The sequence below is a fragment of the Eurypyga helias genome, unplaced genomic scaffold (assembly GCF_000690775.1).
Source record: "Eurypyga helias isolate BGI_N326 unplaced genomic scaffold, ASM69077v1 scaffold18840, whole genome shotgun sequence".
Classification (NCBI taxonomy): Eukaryota; Metazoa; Chordata; class Aves; order Eurypygiformes; family Eurypygidae; genus Eurypyga; species Eurypyga helias.
Window position 1 is genome coordinate 399 of NW_010226467.1, and position 21373 is coordinate 21771.

The window sequence follows — 21373 nt, forward strand, 5'->3', positions numbered from 1 at the left end:
AAGGGAGGGCGACGCAGAGTCGGAAGGACCCGGCCTTGCGTACGCAACTCCCACAAACCAAGCGGGAGCCGAAGGGCCGCGAGAGGGGCCGGGGTCTCGCCCAGCAGCACTCTGGAACGGTTTTACGGGTGGAGTTTAGGGAGGAGGGTCCTGCGGAGGGCGCAGCCATGTAAAGATAGGAGCGGGGAGCGAAGAGAGCCTCAAATCCTCCCACGTTTTCACCAGGCCAGCGCACAGAGATGTTTACAATACGAGGAGCGTTTACAGCCATCAGCTGCAGGGTGATTTGTTTGTCACGGTCATCTCAACCCTGCCTCACCATCCTCCCAGCGTGGCTTGCTCTGCCACGGCCTTCCGCTTCGGGCCCAGGGCAGGCAAACCGAACTCCTGCTGGGTTACAGGCCAAGCACCGCCCGGGACAGCTGCACCCAACCGGCACGTGCAGTTACACGCACACGTAACGATGGAGCCAGCAAACCCTTCCGGATCCTGGGTTCAGTAAGGCAATTTTTCCTTCCAAACCGGAACGAGGGGGAAATTACTATACTTTCTGCATTTCCAAGTTGAACCAATGTGAGCCTAAAAAACCTGAATTACGCCCCCGGGTGCTTTTTGGCTGCAGAACGCCAACTGTGGCACAGGGGGGGGTGTCGCAGGATAACTCTGCCACTGGTAGAAAAGGTAGGGAGCAGGGAAGCACCAACTCAAGCGAGAAGGATCAATGCCTGAGCCCCCGAGGAGACCTCGCTCCGTCGTGCCCGGGCCAGAGGAGGGGTATCCCAGCGTTTCCCTCGGTACCTGGCATGCAGTGCAGGGAGTATCTGCCGCTCAGCCCAGCATCAGGCGAACGCATTCGCTGCGAGGACAAGGCGACGCTGGGATACGACTCCTCCGTGGGCTGACCCAGGAACACGCGGTGCTCAGATTCCTGGGGTTCCCAATAAGCCAACGCAGGCGGGCAGTCAGGGAGCGAGCCGTTGAAGCGAACATCTCCCGACTCCTTACTCAATCCACGCAAAGCTGGAGCTGTGTCACTTTGTGTCATTAGCGATTGCTTAACAGCTCGCTCCAGCCTGCGCTTCCCTCCTCCCCCCCCCAGTTGGCCATTTTTTAGAGCGAGGCTCAGCCACTCCGGCATGCGTGTCCTGCCTCGGTGCCGGAGACAGATGCACTCGGAGGGTGCTGACTCACGCACGCCGGCAGATTAAAGCTGGATTGCGAATGCAGTTGCTGTCCCAGCTGTCCCTCTGCCCCCAGCCACAGCAAAGACAGACGAATGACACGCAGCTCAACCCCCGAACCGCCACCGTGCATCCTGATGTATGGGGGGGGGAGACCCGGAATCGGCCCCAGATGACTTCGAATCTGCAGGGCTGCAACACGTAGGCAGCCAGGGGCTGCTTCACGTACAGTGCAGATGTTTCTGCCGCGGAGATGTCCAGGGGAAGGGAGGAGCGGAGACCCAGGAGCTCCAGGGGTGTCAGCCGTCTGCCTGGGTCCATGAGTCAACTCGCTGACGCGTGGTGAAGCCACATGCTTTGGTACCAGCAGCTTTCCCCGTGCCGCCCGCCGCTCCGTCTCCCCGAGGGGGGAGGGGGAACGCCGCCCCTCGGCAGTCCCTAGTCATTCTCTGGCCTTTCGCAGGCAGCAAACAAAGCTGGCAAGCGGGGCAGTGGGATTATTTTGCCATCTGTGCATTAGAAACCAGCCCAGGAGTCACCGAGCTCGCTCCGCACAGGCCATGGCTGCTCTGGCGCGCTGATGGCTCCGGCTCGCTGTCAGCAGGGGCTACACTGGAATCGGGGACGAGGAGGTGGAAAACACAGTCTCTTTCCCATTTCAGCGACTGCATCCTTTCAGGGGAAAGCCAGCTCAGGGAAGAACGAATCCTCGTTGGAAAGAACGCTTCCCATCTGCCGTTCATCGGGCTCCTCACCCCCTACCAGGGCAATCCGCAGCCGGCACGGGGCTGGGGGCACCTCGGGCCCTGGGCAGCCAGCGCGCAGCGGGGCAGTCCCCGAAGGGCTACGCCGAGGGAGGGGGGTAGGAGAATATATTTTGCACATTTCAAAAAGGAAACCTGGGACCTGGTATCTCATTCTAGAAAGTAATCATGGACTTAATTGCATTTTGCTGCAGAGTTGCCTTAACATCAAGGGAAAATCAACAGGGATTGTTCACCATCAAGACTAATCTCACATATGGAACTTACTGAACACAGGAACCACGTTTTTTGCTGGCTCAAGGTGAAATGCTGGGCTAAATTCTCCTTCAGCTGCGAGAAAAGCCCTAGGCACGCTCATCCTGCATTATTCCAGCTGTAAAGAGCTTCAATTATACACATACAGCCCTTCTCTCCCTTCTGTGGCGGTGTCACAATGCAACAGTGCCTTGTTATGATCAAACTCCTCTTTTATGGCTACAGGAATACGTGGAAGTCTTCTACCCTCGTTACACAAATGACTTCTTAGCAGCTTTATTTTAAGAAACTACTCACCATTGGTAACACAACCGCATGTTATGTGTCACTGAGGGGAAGCTGTGACTGACACCTGAGCGTGTCCTCAGCAACCGCAAACCCGCACGTACGGGGCAGGTCCTACACCTAAGCGACTACGGCAACTCGCCCTCTGCGCCGCGCTGCCTCACAGTCTTGCTTCTGCTCGCAAGCTTGCTTGCTAATCAGACATTTAATACTATTTATGCATAGGGAGGACATATACAATTCCTTTATTGGGATAAAAAACGATACTAAAGAGCAGGTCAGGTTCCAAACCCAGCAGTAGGTTTTAACCGATGTTGTTCCCCTTGTTTTTTTTCTCTCTCAATTTTTTTTTTCTTTTAACAGCTGTAGCTGTGCACAGATGGAAAAACATTTGGTCAGAAAGCAGAAAATTAGTGTTTTCAGGCTAGGATTCTGCTCCCACCGCTCCTCCATTTCCACGCCGCTCAGAACGCTTTATTTCTTCTTAGCATTGACATTTTTGCAGACCCAATTCATGCCATCCTTCAGACAGAGAAAGGTAACGTTAGTCAAGCGAAGGGAAAACGAATCCCCCGGTCCCACCTGCCCACCTTTCTGCAAGCACCGTGTGCTGCCTCCTCGTCTACCCCCTGCCTGGGTTTCACCCGAAAACACCGTGGGTGAAAGCCACAAGTGCTTCACAGCTCGGTAAATGTTGTCACACGGGGGTTATTAAATCTTTCATCTGACCATAAGGAGTATCGTGGTCTCATGGCTAGGTGCAGGTCTCCGAGGAAGGATGGCTTTGCAGCCCAGGTACGTCAGTGGCAGACGCAGGCTCAGTTCCAGGTTCAGCCACAGATGATTTGTGTGACCTCAGGCAAGTCATCCGGTCTTTGAGACCATGGATTTTAAGGGGCTGTTCGTTATACAGTCTAATTCTCTGCTCAGCCGCAAGCCTTGAAGTCCAGATCCATGAAAGCCACTGCCATAACTGGATCTGGACCCTGTACCTCGGGGACCCCACAGAAAATGGGCCCTGAGGGGTCCCACAGGGGTTCAGTGAGAATAGGTGTGGTCACGGTTTGAGAGGATGATACACCCCTTAGATGACTTCCATAAAAATCTGTGCACAGCACCTCTGACCACCGCAAGGAGGAGGGTATCACGCGCTCTGCGTACCCGAGACGTGAGTTTACTGCTGAGAGCCCAGGACGGGACACGCTACTGAAGGGCAAAGCGACGGTTTATCTGCTCCTGCCACTTCGGTGCCGTCAGACGCGCAGAACGGAGCGCAGCACGCACAGTCTTGTCGTAATCAAACCCACCACCTCTGCTCTGCCTACGAGGTACCTCTGCCGATGGGGAGGCTCATAGCAGAGAGAAGGCAGGTGGGGTTTTGGGGATGAGAGCGGCACACTTTTGTGCTTGGAAATCGGACAAACCGTCACCTTGGAGGTCTGGAGGGCGGATTTCACTGTGCTACCTTCAGTGGTCATTTTTGGATCATTAAAATGCTAGTTAGACCCTAAGGAAGAGTGCAGCCTTTGGGCCAACAACGCTGCTAGCAGCGTTGCCCTTGTCCCCAGACGGCTGCGGAGGAGCTCATCTGTCCCAAGGACGGCCAGCCAGAGGCACAGCATGGCAGGCCCTTGGGGCGAGCCACCACGCTGCCCCTCAGCCACCCTCAGGTGGTGGCCACGTCGGAGAGGAGCTAAAGAGTTAAGAGAGAAGAGAGGGAGTCCTCGGGGCTTAATCAGAAGCAGAGAGGTTCTCAGTTGAAAATACCAGTTCACCTTGATAGCTGCGCTATGTGACACTTCTTATCTGAAGGGGAGCAGCAACTTCTGAAATCAGGCCTCGTTGCAGAGTTAAATAAAGAATAAGCGAGCCCAGCTTGCGCCGGGGTGCACATGAGGCCCTACACTAATAACGCTTCTAACTCTAACCTTGGGGAGGGTTGATGTCTCCGGTTTCATTTATTTATCTCCACAGCAGAGATCAGAGTAAAACAAATTGTCTGAAATCCTCAGAGCAAATGGGAAAAGACGAGAGGTAGATTCATTTTAAGGCCCAGTAGCTTTGTGTCTTCCCCTTTCAATAACACTGATAACCTAGGTGTAAAACATGTAATGCCTTAAGCAATCAATAGCGTGGTTTAAAGCTTATCACTTTAGAGAGAGAGGGAGCGAGCGAGCCCCGGCATGAGGAATGCCAGGGTTTAACAATGGGGCTAGGAGGAGAGGTGTCAAGCCTTTGGCTTGATTGTGTGCTTTAGAAATCTGCATGATTGCCTGCAAAGAGTAAAAATAAATAAATAACTGAAAAAACGCTCCCACAACGATTTCAGCTTCCCCTGCCTCGGAAGCAATAATCACATTTGCACACATCATGGCATACAAGGCAAGCAGAGCTCCTCATTCATTTTGAATGTAGGTTTATTTGCTGAACCAGAACAGCTGAGACAGCTTAAAGTAATAAATATCAGCTGACACCCTCTGCTATTCAGCACAGTAATCCCAGAAACAATACATCACTGCAAAACAACCAACACGCATCCTATCTTCTACCTAATCTGACCACAACCTGAATTCACAGTGATTAAAACTCTGCCTGCTGCCGTTGGGGAGCCGGGGAAGGGGAAAGACGGACCGTTTCAGCACGGTGCGGCGAGGGTCATAAAGCAGAGTTTATGATGGGATTTACCATGGCTGGGAGCCTGGCTGCATCAAGCATGTAACGAGGGCAAAAGAATGACATAGCAAAATGCAAGAGGAAAGGTGAACTCTAAACAGGCTTGAAATACGTGAAGTAGGTCACTGAACTTTTAAAGCAGGAAGAGATTTTAAAATCACTCTTCTGGCATGAGTTAACTGACAGGAAAAAATCACATTTAATTGTAAATACCTCCCTGCCTGACAGGGATAAAGGGAAAAAGAGCACGCTCAGCCCTACATGCCTTGTATCAGAGGTACGGGTGAAACACCTTCCTCACCGTCAGCCACGCTGCAACTACGTCCACAGCTTCTGGTGCGACTTCGCTGGGGGACACGTGTTCTACAGTGTCCCCAGGTGCTTTGGAAAACGCAACGGAAAGCAAAAGAAGCTAAAAGGCATGTTCCCAGTTTTTCTACCTAGGGTCTGAAGCAGGACAGAGGGTTGGTAAGAGACAGAAATCCAGGGAAGCTGCTACCAGCACAAAGAGCTGCAGTGGGGAAGGCAGGCAGGAAGGAGGAAACGGCGGTTGAAAGAGTCACGTTCACAAGGAGCGAACTGTTGTCATCCTTTGTCCCTCCACACATGCCCCTCTATCTGCATGCCTAAAGGATGGCTCTGTGCAGTAAGCACAATCCCTACAGTAACATTCAGATCCTGATAGATGTCCTTGCGCTGCTTTGAGACACAGAGACACTGGCAGGTACTCTGAAGATGGAGACGGATACAACATTAGTATTCCAGCCTCAAGTCAACCCTGGGAAAACTTAGCCAGGGAAAGATTTCAGATCTTTCAGCTTTGCCCCTCTTAGCTCCTTAACGAGCAGCTAGTAAACTTTACCAAAGCAAAGAGAGAGAACTCGAGGGAAGAGGATAATGCTCCTTGCGGAGAAACGCGGCTCAGCACAACCCTGCCTTGCTGCAGTCACACCTGCCGTTGTGTCAAGGGAGCTGTGCTCCAGTGCCCTTTGGGAAAGGACTGGTAGAGCCTTCCCCGGGAGAAATAAAAAGTCCTGCTTGAGATTAGCCCGCTGCTTGCTTATTCCCTGCGTTATCAGCTTTGCGGCTGTGGGAGTGAAGTAATCTTACTTCAAACACGGCGAACGAGTCCTTTCCACCCCATAAAAAGCCTCCCGATTTCTGCTCCCCTGCAAGCCAGGGATCAGGCAAGGCCACAAACTTGTGACCCCTAACGTGACCTTAAGGACAGCGAAGCTTAATCCTTTCATGTAATCCTCTGTCTGCCATAACAAATTGGGTCAGGCAAGTGCAACATTCTCCATTTCTAGCATTTTTGGTACGTGCTATTCTAACTGTCACTTTCTTCTCCCCCTGCACGGCTAGGACTGTGCCTTCATTATCTCTCATTTCTTTGCACCTCCAGTCATCATACAGGCTGGCTTTTACAGGCTCCCACTTATCCGTCGTTTTTTGCCTGGGTGCAAGCTTTTCTTTTTTCCTCTGAGAGCCTGTATCCCTGATGCAGCACTGCAGACTCCCTCCTCAGCCTTAAAAATCACAAGACTTTGCCCTGTAATCTGGAAACACGGTTGCTTTTCCTCGACGAGCACCAGCTCTGCCCGCCCCAGGAGAGCTGCAGTCATCGAAACTGGTTTTAAATCACATTTACACAGAGCCCCAGAACCTTGTGAAGACGCGGAAGATCCCCATCTAGCCGCCCTGGCTAAGACGTCTTTAAGACAAAGCCTAGCTCGGAGGACACGACGTTGCCAGGGGGTCCTGCTCTGAACCCTGCCTTTGTGAAAGTGCTGAATCGCAGCATCGGCAGGGCTCGGGTCTTGGGCTCTGTTCTCAACTGGGCTGAAACAGCCAGGGAGGAGAAGGCGTCCCAGCCCGCCCCACAGTCCTTTGGGCCAGACCAGCACTGGTATAAATTAGAAAGTTTAGTGGCTACTCTCAGTTCCACTGGCTTTTAATCGTCTCCAGAGGCCCACTATGCTTGGGAGACTCCGGACACAATACACTGCAGCATCGTTCTGGAGGACGATTCCTCAGGGTAGGCTGAGCTCCTGCTGCCAGGATTGGAGCCTCCTGCTTCAGACAAGAAGCAAGCTGCAGAGCACAGAGCGGTCCAAAGCCTTGAGTCATGTTCACCCCACATCCTGGCCCCTAAATAACACCTCCAGCAAGAGGTCCTGTCTGCTTTCACCCCACCCCAGCCGGCCAGGGTGGAATGCACACAGCTTTTGCACACCAAGGACTACAGTTGGAGACCTGTTCACAAAACACAGCCCCAGGAGAGCCTACGTGGCACCAGAGAGCTGCTGTGAGGCAACACTTCCCTTTTGCTCCTCTGCCGACATCAGCCATCGCCTCCCTCGCTCGCTGCACCCTGTGCAAGGGTCTGGGTGTGAGCTGGTGCAGGACCCCGCTCCAGAGGCAGAGCCCAGATGGCTGCGGCAGGGAGAAAAGGCCTTCCTGCTTTCCTAACAAGAGCTGAAGGATAAAATCTAGACCCAAGCAGACATTTTGCTGTAAGCATGAGGGCTGCTGCTCCTCCCTCAATGGCACCACCAAGTCTGATGCACAAGGCGAGCGGTGCCCGTGGTTACGGTCTGGAGGTAATGAAGTCTTCAGCCGGGGTAACAGGGGTTACCCGCTGGCTTCCAGAGGACACTGCATGGGCTTTCCAGTTAACCCAGTCACCTCACTCCCGAGCCAGCCCAGGCCATTGCTGGGCCCCTTTTCCAGAGTCCCCAGTGGTTAATTTTAAAGAGAAGATGACAATATGGATTCCCTCCGTAATTAACAGTTTTATTAAATAACCCATTTCAAATAATAGTTAACTTCTCTAAATTTATATCATTCTATTAACCATAATCTAATCTCATTAACCTTGAAATCCCCAGTCTTAACTACCCAATTCTATACACCATGGTGCTAGCAGCTAAACTAATTAAATGACCTTCAAACTATTTCTCCTTCATGCACCGGCATTATTTATCTTTGCTCACTGCTCTTCCTTCAAGCTATCACAAAATTCTTCCCCTACGAACTCTGCTCCCGCACGTGCTCAGTACCGGGATATGCTACCGCTCTCCCTCGCAAAATCCGTCAGCGACGTCTCCAGTTTTACTCTAGCTAATATATTCCATCAGCAGAGATGGCGAGCGTGCTCGCTCCTTGGCTTTCATTCTGCATACCTGATGCTTCCACGCCTTCATTTATTTTGCTGTCACTCACTGTAATTTCTCAAAGAAGCCCTTAAAGCAGTGACCTGAGATTCAACTACACTGAGCGCCCCCGTTCTGACCTACCGGTAGAGATACTGTGTACCACGGGCCTCAAAACATCTTTCTTAATCTTAAACAAGTTCTTCTTTAATTCCCCTAAATTTTGACCTCTCCTTAGAGTCTCAGGACTGAAGACACCGTTTCTTCCTGGGCTGATCCAGGCTTAGTTTCAAAGCCATCTCCCAAACCGTGTTGCCCAAGGAACTTCCAAGGAAAGGGAGAGCCTGGCATTCTTGCTGTCTGATTGGACAGGGCTGGAGTCATGGCAGAAGAGAAATGTAGGGGCTCCTTTTCCATAAGCTGTAGAGAGTCTGCAACTTCCCTGACCTTTCTGCAATAATCATTTATGGAATGAGCAGCAGCATTTAGGGCAATGAGACCGCTGACAACAAAGCGGGATGTTATCTGCCTGAATCTAAATTAATTTGTCTAGATAAGCATGACAAAATATATAGGCCTTCAAATAGTTTTATGTAGCTCTTGTCTTCCATTTTGTGGAAGTGAATCAGAAGCAGGTTTCATTTCTCTGCTAGAGGGTATTGGGCTGCATGTTTTCCTCCACTGAAAGCTCAGGGATGCACTGTACTTCAAGGAGAAGGCACTACCGACAAAGAAGCACGCAGCCCACCCCAGAGAGCCCACAGATCAGCTTGGGGAGGTGGCACTTTTCAAAGCTCACGACCAGGAAGCGATGCTTTCTCTCATCTATTCTTCCCCATCCAACGTGCACCCCTGAATTTCATCTGCCGCTTTACTGCCCCTTCGCAGCTGGAGAGCTCACTTGGACTCCCATGAACCAGAGAGCCTGGATGGGGGGGAAGAAGGTGACCTCCGCCTGCCTCAACCGCATGAACTGCAGCCTCGCGTTCTCCATCGCATTTCTTCCGGCATGGCTATACGCTCCCATTGTGGAACGCGTTTCCCTCCACCACCACTTCCAAATAAGGATTAGAGTTGAAGCCTTCCGCAAGACCGGCCGCAACGCAGCCGAATGGCCCTTTGGAGGGCACCGTCTACTACGCCCAGGCCTGAACAGCAGGTTCAGAATTTTTGATTAGAAGAACTGCTGCACTGGGTGAGACCAACGGTCCATCCGGGCCGGCATCCCCTTTCTGGATGCCAAGGGAAAGAACACGTAGGAACAGGATCTCCCTTGATCTCCCCTCCCAGTCTGTGGCCCAAAGCTGTTCTTCATGTAGAAGCTGCCTCCAGATCTTAGTGGTAAAGTCTGCCCGCGGATCTCTTCAGAAATTCACCTACTATTTTTCAGATCCAATCTAATGACACAACTCTCAAAAAACCCACACCCCTCCCTTTTCCCCCCCCCCCCCCTTTACCCCCCCCCCTTTCTTTTAGGGTGTTGTCTGATTATTTTATTAGGAACGCCCTTCCTCTAGCACGGTGAAAAACAGCATATAGTCTATCTGACATTTTTATACCTTATAAATCCTGAAGACGTTCCCACTCTCCATCCTCTCTGTTCCAAGCTGCAAGTCCTAATCTGTTTATTATCCCTGCGTACAGATGCCACTCCGTGCTACTGATCATTCTTGACAAGGGACTCAAATCTCTCCTAATTCTGAGCAGATATATAGACAATATTCTTTCTGATGAGGGTAGTTAAGTGCTAGGAAAGGTTACCTACTGAGGAATCTCCATGCCTGGAGGTATTTATAGCTTGACTGGACAAGGCCCTCAGCAAACTCCTCTACGCTCGTAGGTAGCCCTGCTTTAAACATGAGGCTGGCCTGAAGGTCACCCAAAGACCCTTCAACCTAATTTTTTGTTGAACTCTTGATTCTACTACTACTAAAACCTCTGGCAGAGGCAGAAATGAATGTCACGTTCAAGGCATGGGCCCACCACACCTTTATCCCACTACGAAAGAAATGTTTTCTGGGATGTTCCTTGTTTGCTTTCTGGTAATTCTCTCGCATTTGATTTTCCCCTCTCGCTTTCGATGAGCACTAAGCTGCTGTTCCCAACGACCTGCTCGTGAGTAATGGCAGCTAATTTTGAGTCCATCTTCCTATGAGTGTAGTTAGGGCTGTTGTTCCTCACGTGCATTATTGTGCACTTGTCAACACTGAATTTCATCTGCCATTTTACTGCCCACTCAGTATTGCGGGCTTCTGCCGCGACTCTCCGTGTTCAGCTTGAGATCTGACTGTCCTGAACAGCTCTGTAGCATCTGCAAATAAGGTTTTACTGAATCCGCAATGAAGGTAAATGTCCTTCACCATTCTGTTTCTTTAAATATCAGTGAAGGGAGTATTCCTGACTGCTCAGATTTCAAGCACTGCAAATATTTCATTAATTCAGGAAAGCCTAAGAGTGAAGTAAACAAACCCAGGTTCCATTTACATTACAAAGAGCTACTATGCTGCAGGAACCAGCACAGGAGCCCAAGTGACAGCGATTACAGTTCAGCACAGCAGCACAGCTCAGCCCCCTTGGTGGGTTTTCGCTGCCATGAGAAGTGGTCCTTGCCCTGCACACAACTCTGTTTCTCTGGATCAGAAAAATGGATCGGTTTCTCTCTGGCGCCTGGGTTGAGCAAAGTGCCCAACGTCATTAGTAGCAAAGGTAAATCAGGTTTCTGAAGTGCATGCTTGTAACAGTCAAAGGGGTTAATAGTAGAAGACGATTTGTTTTGTGAAAATGATTAACCTGACAGCAGTCTCTTTTAAATAAATCAATGTCTTCATTTGGCCTAGCCAAGGGGTCCTGAGTGGGGAAGCGATCGCTCTCATCTTTCCCGGGGATGGGGAGATCCCAAGGGCCCGCAGCTCCCCCCTCCCTTTGCAGAGGCAATGAGACACGTGCCCCCCCATGCTCTGCGCTGCAAGGGTTTGGCTGCGCTGACCCCCCCTTGCGAGGCAGCCAGTCCAGCCCCTCCCCGCAGATCAACAGTCTCTTACAGATGGCCTGCTGGCACAGCAAGCCTTCACCAGAGCCTCACCTGTACTCCCTCTCCTGAAAGAGCTGAACAAGACTGGATCTGCCAGACTCTGTCCCGGATTGTGTGCAGGTTCAGTCCCTCAGCAATCTCCGAAGCAGGGGCAGCCGTCAGCAAATCCTGCTTGTTAGCGAATATGAGCACGGGGACTCCGCTAAGCTTTTCTTCATCCAAAAGCTCAGCCAGCTCCTATATTATTTACAAGGGAGTGGGGTGAGGGGGGAAGAGGGAGGGAAGGAGGGAAGGGAAGAAAACCTTCAACCACCAGTGGTTGTCTCTAATTAGAAATATATTTAGGGCAAATGCTGGAAGAGTGTGTTCCAGTGAAACCTAGATCTTATTATAAGAGAGCAAAAATGCATACAATCATCTCTGCCCAAGGTTCAAAAGCTATTTCTTCCAATTACAGGTTACAAAAATCTTCATCTTGGTCTGAAATTAGCAGTTGCCTTAGAGGCTACAACTCTGCCTTTTACCAGTCCCTGCTCCCAGGAGACCAAAACTGATGAAACAGCAAAAAACATGTAAATTGGCAGTATGAGGGATCTGTCTTAAGTTATTGCCTGACTGGCGTTTGTACCTGAGCAGCCGTTGACACCAGCCCTGATATCTTTGCTAATAATGAGTTTCAGGGGCTTGTTCCAAGTTTTATACACTGCAATTTGAGTGGGAGAGGACTTTTTTTTTTTCTTTCCCCCCCAGAAATGGAAATCTCCCTCCCATAAGAAAGTGCTGCTGAAGACAAGCTAGATCAGCTTCACTGGCTGGATTTTGCCTCCATATATGCAGCATGGGCTGGGTGGTATCTTGAGAAATGGGTTTGTTCATTCAAAACCGGGTGACTCAAAGAGATTCTTTCAATAGCTCAAATCTGAATCTGCAGTGGAACAACGGTGGCTGAAATCCGTCATGTCTAGGGTTGTGCAATGGCCTCGAGTGAAACAAGCCCACAGTCTCAAGTCACTTCCCTGTGTGAACATATGACAAACCCAGCAGAACCTGAACCTGCAGGGATTGCTGGTGCTGCAGATAGATGAGATTTTTGTGGGCTCCCTATTTAGCTAGAAAGGTCTTGTGCTCTCAGATACCGTCCTAACGCCTTTCATCCACCGGCTAGAAACTCATGGATTAAACAAGTGCAGTCAGGGAGATGCTAAACTGCAGCAGAAATCTGACTCCACCCCCACAAAAGCAATGTTTGGTTTGGAAACCAGGATGAGAGAATGGAGTTATAAACAGAGCTGGCCAGGAATTTTTCAGCAAAATAGGTCTTTCATCTGACACGGCTGATTTATGGAAGCGTTTGCAGAAATATGAGGGGTCCAGGCTGACTCCGCCTGACTCAGGCAAGTGCTCTAAGCTTCTGCTTCCTCTCCCTCTCTTTTGCCCAATGAATATTTAATTATAAAATGAAATAGCTCCAAAAGGAGAAAGATTCCCCCACCCCTAGAACAACCAACAGTTCTGCTGTTAGGGTGTGTCCATGATATTTGAGAGGCAAAAGATCAAGTGCCTCCTTCAAAGCAGGCAGAACAGAGGGCTTGAAACCAAATCTCCCATTTCTGGGGGGTAAATCTTTTGCTAGCTATTTTGGGACACTGTCGCTTTCTGAATTTTACAGAAGAAAGTTCAAAAGTCCTATTTTTGTTCCATCTTAAAACACAGAATGTTACAAAACATCAAAACTTCGCAAAACGGAAATCTTAATTTTATGGCCAGTCCTAGTTACAAAGTTCTTAGAGGTTTTTTTTTTCCCCAATTACATCCAAAAGACAATCAAGTCAATATGATTTCCATTTCAACTCTGTAAATAAGAAAATGTGATTCCTTAGGGTCTTGGTTTGGCAAGGTTTAAAGGACTTTGGGAAGTTTTTGCTTTCAATATTGGGCTCCATTTGCTATTATTGTATAACTTCAATGAAAACCGTTCTATTTAAACGGAAGTAGGCTACCTATTTTCCTTGTTTCACATCTACCAAAATAATCTGCATTGATGTTGAAAGGCAAGTCTCTCTTGAAATGCAAATTTCCCTCATAAACAACAAAATCATCTTCCTAACTTTTGTGAGAAAGGGGCACTCAGAAGCACCGAGTTACTTCAAAGGAAGCTGCGCGTAACTCACTCACCTGACCTGTTTCTTCAAACCTCTTCCTATCTGCACTGTCAATAACATAGATCTGAAAAAGAAGTAAAAGGAAGAGTTACTCTTCCCCAAAAGACACTCTTCCACGGTATCACGTGCGTAAGTGAGCCGAGCCTCATAATTACGCTTCAGGGCACAAAGATCCCCAGTATTATTTATAGCAAACATTGACAAAACTTCATGACGTTCTGAAAGGAGAGGAACCACCCCTTTTAAAGCTGGGGGTTTGACAGACACGTGAGTAGGATGAGAAAGGAGCTGGGGGCAGCACTGGGGTGCTCTCACCACCTCCACAGCGCGTATTACCTGGAGAAAACAGGAGGCTGCCTGGTTATCTTTTCAAATGACCGGCTCACAGGTTGAAACTGAGCACAGGAGGACAAAATGTGGGGAGCCAGACCTGGTCTTTCACCCTAGGGAACAGTGCACAAGCACTGCATGGGTGCCACTATGCCGTGCTGCCCTCTAGCAGCACACATCACCTCCTCGATGAGCCACCAAGGCCATGGCACTCAGGGCACAGATGAGTACACTGGGGACACTGAGTTCCTCTCCATCAGGAGATCCTACTGCAACCTCCTGGAGCAGCTGGTTGGGGCAAAGGGGTGGATTCAGCCTCTGAGACTTCTTCAGCTATCAGCTTGTCCAGCAGGACTATGGAGAAGACAGGGAGTAGCTGGCTCACACAGACTGACCAGCAAAGTCCAGCCACCCTCTCAGGGCTTGGCACTACATCTCATGGTGCAGGAGGAGGTCCCAACTGGACACCTGTCCCCTGGTACCGAGAAGGGTGGATCTCCTGGTCTGCAGGCTCCCTGCCCTGGGAGGGGGTCTCCGCTTCTCCAAGCAGCGCAGCCTATGGCGATTTCTTTCTGTAAATGCAAACGGGCCTTCTCAGTGAAGGCAGCTCTGTATCTGCAGAGGCTAAAAGGCTCCTCAGAGGTCCCCCTAAATATGCAACTAGTAAGTCCAGTCACCCTACTTCCCCTTAGCAACGCTATTACAGCTCAGAGCACACAGCTATCAAGCTCCATCTAAAGAAACGGGGAACCTCAGTGTAACACTCAGGCAAGAATAGCCTAGCATCCTTTTTTCATTGCTTGGTATGGGAAGGTTTTTAAAGGAGAAGGGTGCTGGGACATCAGACGGGGACAGGACTGGTGATAAACATTGAGCATTTTGCTCCCAGTCCCTGCCATTCTCCATCAGCTGTGATTGAAGCTGCTGGCATGTCATCTGCATGCTCTTTGGTGGCTTACAGGGAGCAAGTGTCAGCCTGGTTTTCAGGGAATAGATGAGCACAGCACCCCGCCATCAAGATAAATGGCATCCTTGCAGGCAGTCTCAGCATAAGACTCCACGCTTCCAGGATAATTTCGACCAAATAATTGGGGGAGGGAAGATCTCTAGCAGCAATATCTATTAAACTGTAGGCACTCCCTTAATGAGCAGCATTAGAGTTGTTTGAAATGGCACCAAACACACAGCAGGAGAATCTGTATGCCAGGCCTGAGGAGGTAACCCAGCAACCTCGCAGACCTCTCTGCTGACAATCTGGGGTCTGCAATCCCGCCGGGGCTGAGCTGATGCTCGCTGACAGAGGCTGGGGGCACACAGCTAGGCGCAGCTGCATGGCGATGCATCAGCAGCGCGCTTGGTGCCACGTGATGGGGAAAGGCCCGTGGGCACGGCGTGACACGCAGCCTCTCCCCACACTGCGATTCCAAGCACGTGCCTCAATACTCTATCAGCTACGCCCATCCTCTCTGCCTCTCTCAAGCATCCACGCCTGTGCATCCCATTCGGGGTAAGAAACACAGACCGAAGGAAAGGAAGAAGCTGCAGTTGTGCTCTGGAATGAAACTGGACCATCATCTCCTTTGGGACATCTAGGGGAAGCTTAGCAACACATGAACACAACAGTCAAGCACTACTTCTCAACTGCAAGGTGGCACCTCCCATATTACCGCACTTCTCTTACTGGCAACGAAGAGCTCTGGGTCCCAACCAGAAAGACTTTCTCCTGCACCGCTCCGTTCCTTGCTAGGGAGCTATTTTGCAAGATGAGAATTAGAGACAACAGTGCTCGGGGCAAAAGCCGCAAAAGCACACCAGAGAGAAGGTAAAGTATGTGCGGAGTGCCTACTTCCAAACCAGAAAGCGCTGTGCCAAATAGCTGCAGGTGCCTGTCTGAATATGCAATCAGCCAGATATCCACACCTTATTTGCCTGGGTTAAGCTTCCAAATATCACAGGTGTGTGATGCAAGACCAAGTTCTCATTCAAAGGCACCTGCACGGATTTGAATTTGCAATCACTTCCTGCTTTTTAACACCCTTTAGAGGGCACTTTCCGCTTCATGCAATATAGTTTAGGAGAAGAGAGAAGCAGGGGGTCCTGGGAACTGTAGCATTTCAATCTCCACCTTCTTTCTATGGCCAGGGCCTGACATGAGCCTGTTTCTGGCTGTGGTGCTCGGTAGCCCAGTTTGCCAGTTTGAGTAGCCACTGAGTACACCATGTTGGAGAAATGGAGCTTGAGGGAGAAATTCCCATATAGTCAGGTGCCTTCTTTGAGCAACAGGCCAAAACAAAACCTGGAGTGAGCGGGGCAAAAAGCGCATGTGGTGGGACTGGATGAAGAAGTTACACGAGGCTCAATTTACAGATGCACAACCTGCACCAGCTTTGTCAGAGGGTAAAATTACAGGCTAAAACAGGTGAGGGCTGGCAGAAGAGAGTCATCAGCATATACTTGATTCCGGTCTTGGTGTGTATGGACATAGCAAAGCAGCGCACTAACGTGCAGACTACTCCTAGTCTGGGACTGGGGAGCTCAGATCCATGTGCCCACCAGTTATTCCCTCTGAATTCACACCGCTGCTTCCCAAAAACTGATTCCGCTTCTATCTACCTGTTTTCTTACTCGCATGGAAAGAAGGGTTTTCTCTGTACACTGTCTTAACTGGGGTGGGAGGAGGGCAGGGAAAACAACTGCTTTCATCGCCTTCAGTCTTCAAATTCACCTTTATTTATGCCCCTCCCATGCAGCACACACTGGGTGGAAGCCCACAGGCCAGTGCAGCTCACTGCCTGTGCCAGCAGAGCTTTCCAGATAGCGTTTTGTGATTGCGCAGCCTCTGCAGCCTGAGCACCTGCCACAGCAGGCAACGATCCCCTAGCTGCTGCTCTGCGGTGTTGGCTTTGATCTGCACACCTACTGCCTCCCCGCACACTGCTGCAGCGCGGGACTCGGCCGCGCCGTGTCCTCCTTCTCGACGGCCACAGAGGAACAGGCAAACCGTGTCCTGCTCAGTTCCTCAAGCCCAGATCTTTCCTCACGGAAGATCTCACCATTGCAAAAGCAACCAGACAGGTTATGGTGTGGTGGCCGCCCTCAAACAGCCAAAATAAGGCTAAAAAGAGGGGAATCTGCATGAGATTACTGAAGGTTTATTAGTCCTCTTTAACAGCTTCATTTGGACAATGCTTTCTAAATCTGCAGGCGCAGCCAGGCCCTTCAGGACCCTGACATGAGCCCTGGAGCAGAGAGTCCTATTCCTAGTGCTCTGATCCTTTCATGGAAGCGCACTGAAGCTCCCGACACATTGGTGAGTATGTGTGTGTGACAGGAGGGAGGAAGGAGGGAGGAAGGGTGTCTTTCTGAGAGAGCTTCCCGCTTTCCCATAGGAGCCCTGCAGACCTTGCTCAGAACAGCCTTTTCCCTGCTCCCACAGGCAACGTTGCTTGGGGTGGGGAGAGGCCTGGAGCCTCCCCTGCCTGCCTTCACCCTGTCCCATGTGGCTGCACGTTAGAGGTGCTCTTTGAAACTAGCGTCACAGGGTAACAAAACATGGAAACAAAAGGGTTCTGCATTGTAAATGGAACCGTAGTCATCTGTAGCTGCAATTACCTTACAATTAGCTAAGATGTCAAAAACTTCAAAGGATGATGTTATGACTAAAGAACCAAAGGAAAAAGCAAGAGTTCTCTCTGTGCCCCTCAGCCAGAAGCTATCTTACCTGATGGCAGACACAGCACTTCGTTCTGCCGTGCCTCAGTTTCCCCAACTAGAAAACAAAGGCGCCATGCTAACCTACCTCTACACAGGAGGCTTAAGTCATGAATGCCCGTGACAGGCCTTCAGAGCCTCCAGTGAAAGGAGCCATAGATGGGTAAACTACAAGTTATTAACGTTCTTTCATTTGAAGGAGACTGAGATGAGAGGAAAGGAACTGGCTATAACCAGCACCATCTTGCAAGTAAAAACATACAACGGAATCATTTCTCCAAACATCACTGTATTTTTCTTACTGCACCCAACCAATCTTGCTGTTTCCCTCAGAATAACTCCTGTTACAATGGCAAGGGTGTTGCTGAGGACTGGGACATTACATTACTTGTTCCTGAATTTCTGGCTGAGACCTTGGAAAGCCATTGCATGAACACAGCATTCAACTGCAGCCAATACTCACAAGGATATCAGTGTTTTCAAAATAGTTCCTCCAGTACGGCCTGATCTTCCTCTGTCCACCTATGTCCCATACGTTCAACTTGAAGCCTTGAGACTGTACACTTTTGATGTTAAAGCCCTGGAAAGAGCAGAAACAAAGCCACATAGAGCATAAACCTGAATGGCTGGATCACGTTCATAGGCAGCCATTTACACCTTATATATCCCATGCCTGCAATGTGCAGCGAGATGGGCTGGGCAGCCACAAAGATGGATCAGCTGTGGGAGAACACAGCCGCCAAACCATCAGTTTGCCAGTTCTTGGGTCAAGGGTTGATGCTGTCATGGCTACAGAGACATATAATGCAGTCAGTGCCCTGGGAGGGCTCAGCAGGGTGGGTGCTGGAAGAGGTGGGAGAGGTGCAGATAAGGAGAAAACAAGGGCGCTGTGAGAAGCAGGACTGAGCTTGTGAAAGCCGAGTAGAGAGTCCCGGCTAACACGATGCCAGAGGTCTCAGCTCAATTCGACACGACACAGCTAATGCCGGGCTTAAAAGAGCAACAGCTGCACGTCTGAAGGGTCCATTTCATCAATTAGAGCACCAATTGAAAGGGCATTCAAGTAGAAAAACAGGATGTGGCGTGGGCTGGCAACGTGCTGCTGCACAACCCGAGGGACTGGCTCCTGGAATCGGGGTGTTGGGGTGGGAGCTTTGGGAGGCGGCTATGGGGTGGGAGGAAGCATCTCCCATAGCTCTCTAGCAACCTCCTCTGGTCAACACAGGAGCAATGCTGCAGTGCTTCTGATGGGATACATCCCCCTCCCCAACATGGAGGGGACTCATGGCATCAGAGAGGGAGTGCTAGAATATGCGGGACCCTTGGAGCTGGCTGGGTGAAAGATGCAAGGAGACAGGGGCTTGCCCAATGCTGCAGCATCCCCTATACATGCCCTCTGTTTCGCAAGGACAACAGGAACAAAGTGTCATCCGCACAATCCTATAGCATGACCCAAAAGCCTTCTGCAGAACTCCAGGGCACCCATCCACTTTTGCACTACCTGACAGATCTGGCTTGATGATCTCTGGCTCCTTCAGGGAACCTCCTCTTATGCACAAAACACACAAACTTATGGTGCACCAGGCTCCAGTAGCTCCCCTTTTTACTGAAATGCTCTGCTGAATGATTAGTGCTTTGCATAATGAGGCAGGTTGGACCACAAGAGCTGCCTTGGGCAGGGAAAGGCCTTCCTCACCTGTGTTGGCGTGATGTGGCTGATGTCCTCAGATGCCAGCTGTTTCAGGAGTGTGGTCTTGCCTGCATTATCCAGTCCCAGCAGGAGGATTCTCACCTCCTGGTCTGGGGCGCTTTTCAGTTTACGCAGGATTGACAGTAAACCCTAAATGCACAAGAGAGACTGCAGCTGTTATTTCCCGTCCTGACTCCCTCCACCATGCCATGCCCTCCTCCCTTGAAATGGGTTGTGTTATGGCAGTGGATCCCAGGACACCTTGAGCCCCCTCCTGCAGTGCCTATTCCCATTTTCTCTTTTACTCCTCCCTCTCACCCCAATTTTCCTTCATCTCGTAGACTATCGACGAGGTCTCAGACAGCACAAATGTCGCTCAGTGGGGTGCAGCACTGGCTGCATGGCTCTTGTCACACAGCTGTTTGGCATTCCCTGTGCCGGGAAGACAGTGCCTATGGATATCATGCAAACCAAGTCCTTGCGAGCTCTTCATTATCTTTATCAGAGGGAAAACCCCATTAATTTAATCTCCCTCCTAGTTAACTGCAGGTTACTGTGTACCTGACATCCGTTCTTTTCATAGTAACTCCCTGATCATCTCAAACCCCGTTTATCTGTCTAAAACATGCTGGACCCATGGGGCACGTGCAGTTCTGATTCTCAGGATGTAGCACTTAACTATCTCAGATCACCACACATCCTTGCTAAGAAAAGCACAGTGGATTTCAGTCATTAGCCAGGCTCAGCTCTCTGAGCTGACAGTATCACTCAGGATTAGGAAACAGAATATGCAGGTCAGCTCATTTACAACTGCACATGTTACAGCCGCACACCCAAGCTTTTGTCAGTGCCGCTGCTCAGGGACCTGCACCTCCCTAAAATGGCTGGAAAGATACTGTGGATCCTGGCACGCAACCGAGAGATGCAAGTCACCCCACTTCCGCCTCTCAGCCCAGCCTGGCCCCACAGGAGAGGGGCAATGACAGCCCTGGGCACCGCAGCAGGCTGCGAATCCACGACTGCCTGGGTGTCCTTGGACGCGTTGCCGTGCTGCTCTGCGCCTCTCCTCGGAGCCCGAGCAGCACACGCCACGCCGAGAGCCAGCCTGGGGAGGCAGATGCTCTGGCAACTTATTTGCCTGAGCAAATGCAGGAGAGGAATACACCTACAGCCCTTTCCGGCGCCCTCAGGACTCCTGCTCGGGCTCTCCCAGACAATTCCCATGTCCTGAAGGGCAATGACAAGGCGTTTCTCTTCAGCCCTCAAAGTCCCATGGCTGGGAACAAAGTTCAAATACCAACACCAACCTGGGCCCACGGGGGCCCGTCTCTCAAGCTTTTTTTGTTCTCCCATTTCCAAAATGGAGACAATGCTTCTTGTCGACCTGCAAGGGTGAATCAGTTAAATGTCATGAAGCGCTTTGTTGCTATGAGGAACTACACCCTCTAAATATTCCTGCTAGGGAGCCGTGAAGGTTGCTCCCGATCCCGGCAATCAGAAACCTGTCCTGGAGATGAAGAGCCGCGGGACGCGGTACAACTGTCACTGCTGCTACGTGTCCCCCATCTGTAGCAGTGCCCTTCTGCCGAATCCCGGAGAGCCCCACCGCAGCCGTCTGGAAACCGCTGCTCCCAACTGCTCATTGCACTGCTCCAGGGCAGGGAGCGTTTGGGAAAGGACACGGCGCTCAGGTCACCACGCCAAAGTGTTCAATAACGCAGGGTGAAAACACACGGAGAGTCAAACGCACGTGAGATTCGATCCGCCCCCCCAAGCGTTTTCAATTTGCAAGTAATTTATCGGTTTTCCGTTTCATTACCAGGCACAGCTGAAAATACATGCATGATGTGTAAGAAACAGGGAGAAGGAACTTAGCAGCTTTGGGATTGAAGGATATCTGTAGAAAGTTGCAGGACTGCCACTGTTGCTGTGCTTTTAAAAAGCACTGGGGAAAGCTGAGGTTCAAAAATTCAGAGCCCGTGCAAGGAACAGCACAACTACAATCCCACCCTGCGCTCGCTTCTTGGGCTGTGTCACCTATAGCGTAACCAGGCCAGTAAAAAAAAAAAAGGGAATCTGGATCTTGCTTGAGAGGTGTTAATCAGGAGCGGGCTCTGCTTGGTAGAGGGTGCCCTG

The 21373-nt window shown here is 50.6% G+C and overlaps 1 protein-coding gene across 1 annotated transcript; it reads right to left on the reverse strand.

The window, feature by feature from the left end:
• Positions 1–2819: 2819 nt before the first annotated feature.
• Positions 2820–19387, reverse strand: ARL3 (ADP-ribosylation factor-like 3; the record flags this gene model as incomplete). Its single annotated transcript, XM_010153277.1, has 5 exons — positions 2820–3007; positions 11396–11581; positions 13520–13570; positions 18011–18127; positions 19244–19387. Coding segments are annotated over 5 exons (546 nt in total), but the record flags the coding sequence as incomplete, so codon positions are not given.
• Between the last annotated feature and the right edge of the window lie 1986 nt (positions 19388–21373).